Here is an 11,519-nt window from a genome sequence, read left to right on the forward strand (position 1 = left end):
TGCCAAGGTATACCAGCTACTTCCGTGTCATAAAGGCTTAGTCATGTCTCTTGACCAAGCAATGAGCTGGTGCCCTGACAGTCATTCACATCCTGCCAACCTGGGATGATGGAGGGTGTGTTGATGAGGTGGCCAGGGAAGTGCCATCTCATCATATCGGTGATGATCAGAGAGATCCTTTTAGGAAGTCAGGAAAGTTGAGGCTGCACAGGCTAACTTAACATGCTTACTGACTGTTGGCCACCCATCTCTGAGCCCCCCAAATGTGGACAATGTTGAGGTTCTTGAACTTGCTGTGGTGCAGTTTGGGGACAAGATACTGGCCAGCCACACAATTGTTCAGCACATTGTGTCCATCACTGACCATCAGGCTGTGCAAATCATCAGTAGGGCACATCCTGAATAGGGGATTGGGCATACCAGATAAAGGGTGGGTCCAGCAGATTAGCATTGTTGTCAATCAACTCCGTATAGGAGATGATCTGGACAGCAATGTCATTGTTCATGTACTCAGCCATGAGAGATCCATGAAGAAGCTGTTTCAGTGCATTCAGCATCAGTGAATCAGCCATTATTAGAAGTGAAGCAGTGGGGAGTTTTAGATGATATCAGGGGGAATGTGGGAAGAGACAGGAGATGCATACATGATGCATATGTACACATCATGTATGCATGAGTGCTAGTGGCGCAGCCTCCGCGTGCTCTCCCGGAAGCAATGCTCACGTGATCACGCAGATTTATGAATCTGCGTGTTCTCAACGTACAGCCTGCGGGAACGGGGTGACCCTTTCGCATCTGTTTCCGGCTTCTGGACACGGGGGCAGATTTATGTATCTACGTATCTGCGTGCTGCGGGATGTCATCCAGTTAATGCACCACACCGCAACCGCCACACCCTCTGACACTGCCCACGAAGTAGGGCAGCTCGAGGTCGTCCATCCGCCATATGCGAGAGAGCCGAGCGAGGACAGGGGGAGCTAGGTCTGGGATTCGGACTGGTCCTGCTGGGATCTTCTTGCCAGAGTGTGGCCGCACAGGGAGACGCACGTGGATGGGGTCAAGTTTACCGTGAGTGCTACTTTTATATTGGGGTCGGGGAAGGGGCTGACTGGCACAGTTCTTCGACTTTGATTCATACCGGGATATGCGCACTGGCTCCACGCGGTCAGTGTACGCAAGGCGCATGCGCCCCCCAGCCTCAGATCTGACGATTCCCTACTCGCATCCCCCCAACCCCCTGGTCCCATCGGCGGCAACTGTTCGCAGAGCGGGAGATGGCGAGAATACGAGCATGGATAGCGTACTGGATGGGCAGTGGAGGTGGGAGCAAGAGAAGACACGGAGGGAAGGCAGCCTACAGAAAGGTGGGTCATATCTTGAACGACGATCACAGCGGCTCTCCCGAGGATCAATGGTATGTAGTAGTAATTGCGCTCCAGCATCAGCACACGACTATTAGTAACTGGGTACATATTGGTTCCAAAGGGAGATTCGAGATTGTCGGAAAGTATCAATCATACGGCAGGGCTGGACGCCGTTCAGTCCCAGGAGGTGTGGCAGCATTAACATTGTGAAACATATTGGTGGTCGTCCACCCCGAAAATATAAATCGGACGCATAGCCCCACACATGCTCTTCAGCTGGTCTCAACCTTTTCTTCCTTTGTTACTGTGCATATTTACGAATGAAATTCACCCTGCCCAAAGTCTGGGACAACTACGTTGCAGACTCCTAAGCCGAAGTGGCCTGTGCCCTAACTGGCGGCACTATTCATCAATCGATATCCAACATTGCTCAGATGGATACACATTTCCGCAGAATAAACATCGATCAGTATGATGAAGACGTCCTACTCCCCTCGGAGCTGTACGACCCCGATCCTCGTTCACCCGCACAAGTACAGGCAGACGCGCAGCAGAGGAGTTCTTCAGTGCAAGGCAGCTTGAGCAGGTCAGTCGCACTTTGGACGGGGAGGATACAAGTTGATGTGATAAGGGGTGATGTGGCAGGTGCGTTGGTGACTGTGCTGGATCGGCCTGCGTATGGTGAGGGAGTAGACGAAGCAAAGGTGTGGTTTTCTCCAGCTCCTTTCCCCAGCTCATCCATAACCCTTTCTCCCCAACGCAGGCACAAACGCTCAGCACACTCCTCCTCATACTCAATAGCACCAAAACTTCCGACATCCCCACACTCGTTCGCGCCCTCTCGGAGGAACAACAAGACACGCTCATGAAGTACCTGTACAAGGGCATGGCCAGCCTCGGGGAGGAGGTGAATGGGAGCGTCTTGCTCGGGTGGCATGAGAGGCTTACGGAGGTCGCTGGTGTTGGGTGTATCGTTAGGGTTATGACTGATAGGAGGACGGTGTGAGCGGTAGAGGAGATGGGAGCATCCATCTTCCCAGACGAGAATATAACATCATGGAACCTTCCTCCTGCTCTCCAACGCCCTCTCTCGCCCTCGGTATCATCAACCACGTATATCTACCGCCGTGCATCGAAGGATACTCCTCCAACTGGCTACCTAGCCAGCTGCAGGACTACGTCGCGCGCAGTCCGTCACCAAGGGCCAAGGCAGTACAGAGAGAGCACCGTCCTACACCTCCTGAACAACCCATCGCTCGCTTGAGCCCCCTACCCAATCCCAACGTGCCCATCCGATGGACAACCACACCAGTTCCCAGGCCGGTTCTTCGGCGTCTCTCCCCTCCCCACACCTAGTCGTCCGCTGTCAGGATCCTGCCTTCCAATGCAGATCATTCGTCCAACCGTTGCCCGACCTTTGCCGCGTATCTGCTAACCACAGCTCACCGCGTACGTATTCTGGCAATCCCTCCCTTCCTCGGCCGACATTGCTTTTTTGAGCCCAGACAGCCCGACTCAATTACTCACCCCATCACAGCCCGTCCCGTCCCGTCTAATTCCAGCACAAGTTATCTCAGACCCAGATCCGTCGTCCCCTCGTATGAGGCCCGGCGATACCTCGAGGAAAGCGAGATAGGGCATTGTCGGGATCCCCGTTTATTTCCTCCTAACTACCCCCTTCGATCGAAACGACGTCAACGCGACTTGGCAAATAAAGACATGGCCGTGCGTCGAGTGACGACAGCCTGATCGCATTCTGATAATGCACCTGCCAGTGCTAGCGCCGCCCCATCGCTTTATCCGGTGGAAGGTTAAATGTCGTGCCGCCCACCCAGCACCCATTCCCGCCTGTTCCAAGGGACGGATGAACAGGCCAGAAGAGAGATTTCCACCCCGGGAAACGGCAGACCACCAGTGCTTCCCGTGGAGACGCGCACGCGCACGCGTCATCCGGCGCCTCATCCTGCAGGTGCGTGCTGGCCCGACTGTGCGGAAAGCTGGACATTGTCAGGTTCGTGCTAGACCTGCCTGTGATTCCGGTTATATATCATTGAGCAGGTTACGGCCAGGGATGAGGGTCCGACAAGTCGCCTAGGTGGACTCTCATCTCGCCTGAGCGGGGTGGGGGTCAACGCCCGTTATTCGCTCGCTCCACAGATCGGTCCACGAAAAGGATTGCAGATCTCGTTGCAACCAGGGTTGATGCAGGGTACTGGAGCTGAAGACGCGTACAGGTCGAGGAACATACCGCATTTGTTGGATTGTTAAGCTACCCGCGGACCACACACCATACTGGTAGGAACAACTTCCCGCGGTGCACCATTGAGTTCAGGAAGCCAAAGCGTGTTCCTGAAAGGAGCGGCTCCGGCCAGCTTAGGCAAAAAAAAGAGACGAATCACGCGTGTGGCGTTGAGCACCTTGATGACTTTTGCTTACTTGTTGCGAAATAAGGTTGAAAAGAATGTGGAGAAAGGATCGTGCCCCCCTGGATGAGGGCCGCGGACACAACAGGCCCTCGAGTGCATCATACCACGAGGTCCAGGCATGTTGATACGATGTGTAATGCGCAACATGTGATACACCATGCTACGAATGTCGGAGAAACACCGCTGCTCAGCCCTCGATTAGGCCGTCCGAAACCGATGGAAGACAGGAAGCACAAGATTCAGCATTCGTACTGACCCATCGAATCGTTCGACAACGTAGCAAGTCTCCGAATAGAATCACTCAGCGCCTCTTCATCTGTAGTAATTCATAAGAAGCACAAGAAGACCAGGAGCGATTGCGATCAGCAGCCGAAGCGCTGGAAAACCCAGAAAATGTCACTGGAAGTCGTCACCGGCAAGCGATGTTTCTTCGTCGGTGTTAGCGGTGGCCATATAGAGTGGTTCCGAACTTGCCATAAGAGGCGACCCTCGAACCTGCAGAACCAGGTTACACAATCCCCTTTATGGAAATGGCAGAGACCAGATTTGAATTGAGTCATGGTGGTCGAGCCGCAGGGTCCGAGAAGACGCCTTTTCGGAAATTTGCCAGCATTCATAGGGTTGTCAGGGTCCGACGTCAGAAGAAAGAGATGGTAGATCGGTCCGCTGAACACGCCGCTTCGTCAGCTCGTGAAGAGAAGCCACCCGCCAGATAGCACCTTCAAACCCATTCGACGTCTATGGCTCGACAAGGAGACAATATCCGTGACAGCAAATAAACATTCTGGCCTTCCGCAGATATACCGGCAGCGTTTTCCGACTTGCCCGATATAGGATCCTTTTCTCTTTGCGTGATAGTCTTCTTTACAGCTATTGTAGGTATGGCGAGTCCCAGGATAAGACAATATGCTCAAAGCAAACCAGTGTCGGCCCAACAGCGCTGCTAAACGAACACGCGCTTGCATCTTGACGACATGCATACGTATGGCTACGTCAAGGAAGAGGGACGCACGTAAATCCAAGGATATTGCGCAGCTCGTGATTGCTAGTTGTAGGCTACCAATGCCAAGCAGGATCTCGTCGAGTCCTCGCAATCCCTAGGAGCGACATGGATGTCGACATTCCAATACCGAATGAAAGTGGTGCACCATGACGCCAGAAGATACAGCCGCACGTCAAGAGGCAGTCATGTCATGCAAATACATCTTGAGGAGGCAGGAATTCAGGAGTCAAACGAGAGAAATCCGCCGCGACATTGCCTCGTGTTTGAGACGAAATGGCACATAGAACCGGCCGGGTGATGCTCGGGAAAGCGGCTAGTCTTGGCAATGTACGCAGACTGGAAATCAGCTAACAGAGTCGCAAGTCTATAATCTAGGACTTGTCGGAGTTTGGTCGTCCAAAGCATGGAGGTGGTCTGTTTACAAGCAACGTGAACAACCATTGCGAAAAAAAAGAGACTTGTGTCCGCGGAGCATGTAAGCGCCTGGTGGAGATAAACGCCGAATACCTCCGAAGGGTCTTGCTGCCTGATTCCACCATCTCTGTCACTCCCACCTCGCTGTCTTCCGTCCTCACGCAACATGAGCGTGGAGCCTCCCCTTCTAAGGAACCTCACGCTCAAGGACGGCGCAGTGACTAGCATGATTTCTCGCGAACAACCTGATGAAACGAGCGATGGAAGGACACTGCTGGTGCTGTACGGATCAGAGTCTGGGAACGCACAGGACGTGGCAGAGCGGGTGGGCAGAGATGCGCGAAGGCACCACTTCAAGGCGAGGGTTATTTCGATGGATGCATACGACATCGTGAGCAGAATTCCATGGCACCACGCTTGCCCGTCGTTTGAGTCTTCCGACTATAAGCTTGATTGTAGGCGACTCTGATCGAAGAACCGCTCGTCATCTTCGTGTGCTCCACAAGTGGGCAGGGCGTCGAGCCACGTAATATGACAAAGCTCTGGAAGACGCTCTTGCGAGCCGACCTGCCCGTAGATCTGTTCGACGGCATGGACTTTGCTGTATTCGGGTTGGGTGACTCGAGCTACGCACGCTACAATTGGGCTTCGAAGAAGCTTCAACGGAGGTTGCAGAGTCTGGGTGCTCGCGAGATTTGGGAGAGGGGGGATGCGGATGATCAGCACTACCTTGGGTAAGTATTGTTGTGTTTATGGCGCAACTCGCTGAAAGGGCAATGATCGTAGGATTGACGGCGCTTTCGATCCATGGATCGACGGTCTGTTCCGAGTGCTTTTAGCAATGTATCCACTTCCGCCCGGAGTTGAGGTTGTACCGAAGGACTACCTTTACCCACCACGCGTACGGTTGGAATGGGTTGACAGTCCTGAGCTCCCGCTGTCCAATGTACCCTTCTCCTTTCCGGGATCCCATCCCGCGAATTTGTTACGTATCCGGAGATTGACGAGGTCGGATTGGTATCAAGATGTGAGGCACATTGAGTTTGAGTTTCATGACGATGTCAGGTTTGTAATGGCCTCATGCGGCAGTCGTTCCTCACTCTGAGTCTGTTTCTGCCATAGCTATTCTCCGGGAGACATCGCCGTCCTACACCCAGAAAATGATCCCGACGAAGTGCAGCATTTCATGGAGCGGATGGGTTGGGCCGATGTTGCTGACAGGCCATTTCGGGCTTTGCCGAACGATTTAGGTCGGTCGGCGTATTTGTGCATTATGGCGAAGGCTGATCTCCTTCAGAACGGCCAATTCCGGAAGATTGGCCTGAGGTCATGACGCTTCGAATAGCCTTCACGCGCTATCTGGATATTCTGGGCGTGCCACGGCGCAGCTTTTTCGAATCTCTCGTTCATTTTACTGCGGACCAGCTTGAAATAGAGAAATTGCAAGATTTTTGCTCGCCTGAAGGGCAGGTGAACCTGGCCGCTGGCAAGCTCATTCCTGGTTGATAAGGAATTGTCACTAGGATGACCTATATGCGTACTGCCACCGTGTACGACGAACCATCGCCGAAGTTCTGACCGAATTTCGCTCTGTCCAAATACCTCAGGATTACGTATTTGATGTCTTCCCCGAAATACGCCCTCGAGAGTTCTCGATTGCCAGTTCAGTCAAGGTGCGCAGCCAGGACCGTGTGGTGCTGTGCTTCTGACCCGTTTTGGTAGTGCCATCCCAGGCAGGTTCATCTTTGCGTAGCAATCGTGCAATACAAAACGAGGTTGAAGACTCCCCGAAAAGGCGTGTGTACAACGTGGTTGACCAGGTTGAAGGAAGGTAGGCAGTCCCTGGATTTGGTCGGTGCTTAGCTGAGAGCCGGGTAGGCGACGCTGTCCAGATCGCGCTCGAGCCCGGGACGATGCACCTTCCTCCCCTACCAAGTACGCCCATTCTTCTCGTCGGTCCGGGCACCGGTGTCGCACCTATGCGTGCGTTCATCGAGCACCGAATCCAGCAGGAGAAGTCAAAAGGTAAGTATGTGTTCTTGAGGAAGGCTGGTCAAAGTGTATGATTTTTCAGAAAATACCCTCTATTTCGGTTGCCGGTCCCTCGACGCGGATTGTCATTACAAGGAGGAATGGATGGCTTATCAGAACAAGGGGCAGCTGGTGTGCCGCATAGCAGCTTCGCGAGATCAGGCAAGGACTTCTCAGATAGAAGGTGGCGAAAATGGTCTGACGCATTCGGGTAAACGCTTCTCCAGCCCAGAAAAGTATACGTCCAGAATCTGATCGTCGAGGACGCGGAGCGCGTATGGAGGATTGTACATGAACATAAAGGCTATGTGCTTATTTCCGGGTGAGCGCCGATTCGGCGGTCTCGTCAAGTTGACGTCGCGTGCACATCACATCGCTAACTGAGTTCTCGCAGCTCTTCCAACAAGATGCCGCTGGCAGTACGTCAAGCTGTAGAAGCCGTGCTGACCGGAGAAGGCAAGCTCTCCGCGGAAGGGGCAAAGGAGTATGTTAAGCGAATGGAAATGTCCGGTCGTTGGCAGGAAGAGTGTTGGTCATAGATAGACGCGTGCAGCGCGTCCACTGCCAGTAGCATCAACATGTAGTATTGGGTGCAGTGATGCAGGACGCCAGACGAGGTGATTGTCCATCAATCGATGCCGATACAGTACAGTCCGCGGGCACGGTATTCTTCCCCATCGAAATTAGATCTGAATACTATCGATGAACCGAAGCAGATGGAATTTGCGAGATGTGCGCGTTCATATAAGGACATACAGACTTCCGAGCTTCCAGGGACAAGGGAGACAAATGCGTACCTAAGGCATGGCACTGGAAGGCGGATAAGCGCAGGCTTTTATTAGGCTTCCTGCTTCCCTGATTGAACTATATTTATATTTATTCGTCGGGTGGACGTTGACCACGTATGAAGAAGCTCTGGCGGACACGTCGGTTGACAAGAATGCAGTGGCGCTTCATTTTGGGTGCCGTGGGCGCTTTCTGAACCCCGGAACGGTCTTGGGAATCAAAATAATTGCTGAAACCATATTGAGGATCCCAGACGGACGGCTACGCCTGATGGAGGTGGGTGGGCGGAACCTCCACTGGCCGTCCTACGCCAATGCGAAGGATGCCGGGCATGGATTTATGAGATGAGATGAGTAACCCGGCTCACAGCGCCCGCAGAGCTCCGGTGGTGGTGCCATCATCGGGAAACAACGAGAGGTCCTCTTACCGTAATAACTGTTCATCCATCGTCCGCAGCAACAATAGGCGACGACGGGGCGAAGTATCGCTCGTCGCGCCAGAAGGTATAGAAGGAGCGAGGGCTTCGGCGTTTGATGAAAAAGGCTCGGGACCGCGCCAGCCGGCAACCGCCCGGGCATAACGCATAACGGAAGCTTGCTGCTGTCGAAGGGAAAACGGTGCCAGCTTCCTGTCGTTTGTCGATTTCCTAATCCAGCCCTATGGAAGCCGGGCACGGCGCCAAGGGTACAGTGACGCGGCGTGGGTAGACACGCGGTCAGCCGGACGCAGGGGTGGACGGTGGCCCAACTTAATTGTCGGACACTTGGCCAAATTAGGCTTTCTGGGAGCCAGGGGCAGGGCGGGGGTGCGCGTGTGATTGGGTCATAAGCTGTCTCATTGCCGAACGGGAGAAAGTCTGTTCGTGTGAGCCTATGTCCGCTCGGCGAATCGCGTCGCTGCCCGATGCGGGGTGGCAAGAGGGATCAAATGTTGTGTCGCGCGTTGGAAGATGAATCCGGGGAATTGAATGCGCGATCCAGTTACGAGGGGTCAGATGGGACGCTAATCGTGCTGGATTACGAGACAGGGAAGTGCAATCAGATGGAGGTGAGGCATATCGCGCATTGCAGTTGCGTGTTGCCAGTGCGTATCAGTCTGTATTCCTAGGAGGACGGAAATGGACAGGTGCCAAGCGGTGGGTCTTGTCAAAAGGATGATGATAATTATAGAAGGGGTTGTTGGCATAGACCGAGGCGGGGCAAGAGAGGGCAGATGTCCGGAAATGGACGCTCTGTATCCCAAATGGGATAGGCCCTGGAGAGTGGTGGAGGCGGCGGGAAGAGAGCAGATGATGTCGGTCGAGATGGGATGGCACAATTTTCGGTCCAGAGGAGAGGAGAGCGCGGGGGTAGGAGGAGGACCAGGTCGTCGGACATAGGAACAACGTGCATGCCTGGGGGTGGGAGAATGCCGCGGGGGCTGTGGGCAGTGTTCGAGGACGAGGTGGGTTCTGGAACAGAAGACCGGTGTGATGGCGCGGTTATACTTCCTTCAGGGAGAAGAAGAGCAGCATATGCGTAGAATTGGTCTTGTTGCTAGTGATGAACCACTTGATGCTGCGAGACTCGAGCGGACAATTGATTGTGCGAGGCCGCGCCGTAGACCTCCACCGGGGTATTTTGCAGCGGACGCTGTTTTGCCAACCCCTCGTGACTGCCTTTTTTGTGGGGAAGGGCGGTGTGGTTTGAATGCATGATGCGAGAGTGTGAGTGTGGTTGCCAGTGATGTTATGCGCTGTGAGAGGGAGATTCTGTGTTATTCTGACAATGTCTGTGCATGTGCTATGGGATTAGACAGGACGAGGTACGAATAAGCTCGATGTGATGTAGGCGCATATTTGTTGCATTTGACATACCTTGTATGGGTATGTGAGTATGAAATGGACTGTGTATGCGCTGTGCGGTGATGTGGTGTAATTACCTTTGTTGTATTATGGATGTGTGTGAAAGTGAATAGAGGAAGAAGAGGGGGAAGAGAGGGAAGAGGAAGAGGATGAGGAGGAGGAGGACCGGGTGTATGCGCTGTGCTTCCGTGTGATCCCTGTCATGTCTATCCTGTCTCTCCCTCTCTTGGTGCCTATTCAGCACACCTTAAATACCCCGACCATGCATCGACGGGTTCATCACCTTTCCCTCCCCCCATCTCCATCTCCATCTCACGCCTTCATACCTCCCCTTGGCATACATCCCTCGTCCTCCCTTCCCAACCATAAACTCATACCGCCGACATCATCCCACCACTCCCCATCCACGCCATGCAGAGTCCAACACACCCTCAACTATGTAAGCACACCCCCTAGCCTTCATATATGCGCATCTTATCCCCCATACAGACATCAGAAACGAACATGACGCACATGTCGTCATGGAGGCAGTCCGTTCAGGGTGCGTCCCCACCCCCACCACCCGTAGCCGCATCCTCACCCTTTCCCTCCCAGTCGTCTCCCAATGGTCACCCATCGTCTCAGCACCCACGAACGTCTCCGGTTCCTTCAACCTGGTGCCGTCTTCGTATGGGAGGAGGCTGAGGCAGGAACCCGAGGTGTAGGAGGGAAGGGAATGGAAAGATGGACGGACGGCCTCAAGTGGAGTCCGAGCAGGAGCAACGACCCGTTCTTGCTCTATGAGGAAAAGGCGGAGCAGCTTACCGTTGAAGAGATGCGCGAAAGGTCAGTCGTCGCCTCTTCCAATCCTGTAACACCGCTGACTCTGAGCAGAGGACTCGACGATCCTGCTGCAGCGACGTTCCCCTACCGTCGCTCGAACCGCCCAGACAAACCAGATGGACTTACAAAGAAGACGTACAGCGCATATGTGCACGACCCGGCTGCAGAGCCCGGTACTCGGCCGGCAAAATGGCACGTCACGTCCTACTTTAGGCGGCCGTTCCACAAACAGCTCCCTACGACAGATCATTTCCCGCTGTTTAGGACTATCGAAGTTCCCTCAGGCATCTTCAGCGCGGCGAAGACCCTGAGGAGGCGCAGGCGCAGTATTGGAAGTATGGAGCCGGAAGATATGGATGAGGCAGGGTCAGAAGTGACCACAAGCCCCGTAGTGACCAGCCCATCAACCTACCGAGGCAGCAGCATCGAACCCCCTTGGGCGAGTTCCCCAGTCACCTCTCGCCAGTCACCCTTTGCATCGCCTATCTATCAGGCACCTTACTATCCCGGTGCACCGAGCTCGCTCAGCCCAACTTCCCCGCGGGCAACACCGTACCCCGCCTCCTCCTACGCACCGAGCTATTCTGCTCCTCCGAGGAGTCCAGCACCCTACCCTGTCCCTACTCGCTCCCCACCACCCCAACACCCCTCAGCACACGATCGTTATCTCCCCCCGATCAATATCGTCACCGGTCACTTACCACCTGGACCGGCAGCAAGACACCACCCCACTCCCACCGCTCTTCCCCCTTTCCAAGAACTGACGAGGCACCTGCCCCCGCTCGCTGGACCGCCTCCGCACCGCCTGCCAATTCCAACGAGTTCAATGC

General features: G+C 54.2%; 4 protein-coding genes across 4 annotated transcripts; all 4 read left to right on the plus strand.

Moving 5' to 3' along the window:
• Positions 1 to 1,798: 1,798 nt before the first annotated feature.
• DACRYDRAFT_102577 (arp2/3 complex 16 kda subunit) lies at positions 1,799 to 2,424 on the plus strand (the record flags this gene model as incomplete). Its single annotated transcript, XM_040767643.1, has 3 exons — positions 1,799 to 1,950; positions 1,996 to 2,068; positions 2,128 to 2,424. The coding sequence occupies 3 exons, from the start codon at positions 1,799 to 1,801 to the stop codon at positions 2,368 to 2,370; spliced, it is 468 nt and encodes a 155-aa protein (XP_040624096.1). The 3' UTR covers positions 2,371 to 2,424.
• DACRYDRAFT_112151 (uncharacterized protein) lies at positions 2,421 to 2,720 on the plus strand (the record flags this gene model as incomplete). Its single annotated transcript, XM_040769352.1, has 1 exon — positions 2,421 to 2,720. One exon carries the CDS (start codon positions 2,421 to 2,423, stop codon positions 2,718 to 2,720), a length of 300 nt encoding a protein of 99 aa, XP_040624097.1.
• Positions 2,721 to 5,344: 2,624 nt separating this feature from the next.
• Positions 5,345 to 7,938, plus strand: DACRYDRAFT_25306 (riboflavin synthase domain-like protein). Its single transcript, XM_040774112.1, has 11 exons — positions 5,345 to 5,598; positions 5,667 to 5,941; positions 5,994 to 6,272; positions 6,330 to 6,457; positions 6,505 to 6,677; positions 6,731 to 6,880; positions 6,930 to 7,038; positions 7,086 to 7,232; positions 7,282 to 7,400; positions 7,466 to 7,560; positions 7,633 to 7,938. Exons 1-11 carry the CDS (start codon positions 5,374 to 5,376, stop codon positions 7,775 to 7,777), a joined length of 1,845 nt encoding a protein of 614 aa, XP_040624098.1. The 5' UTR covers positions 5,345 to 5,373; the 3' UTR covers positions 7,778 to 7,938.
• Positions 7,939 to 10,265: 2,327 nt separating this feature from the next.
• Positions 10,266 to 11,191, plus strand: DACRYDRAFT_72536 (uncharacterized protein; the record flags this gene model as incomplete). Its single annotated transcript, XM_040775970.1, has 3 exons — positions 10,266 to 10,306; positions 10,357 to 10,692; positions 10,741 to 11,191. Coding segments are annotated over exons 2-3 (672 nt in total), but the record flags the coding sequence as incomplete, so codon positions are not given.
• Positions 11,192 to 11,519: the final 328 nt, after the last annotated feature.

Source organism: Dacryopinax primogenitus, assembly GCF_000292625.1.
Source record: "Dacryopinax primogenitus strain DJM-731 SS1 chromosome Unknown DACRYscaffold_24, whole genome shotgun sequence".
Lineage (NCBI taxonomy): Eukaryota > Fungi > Basidiomycota > Dacrymycetes > Dacrymycetales > Dacrymycetaceae > Dacryopinax > Dacryopinax primogenitus.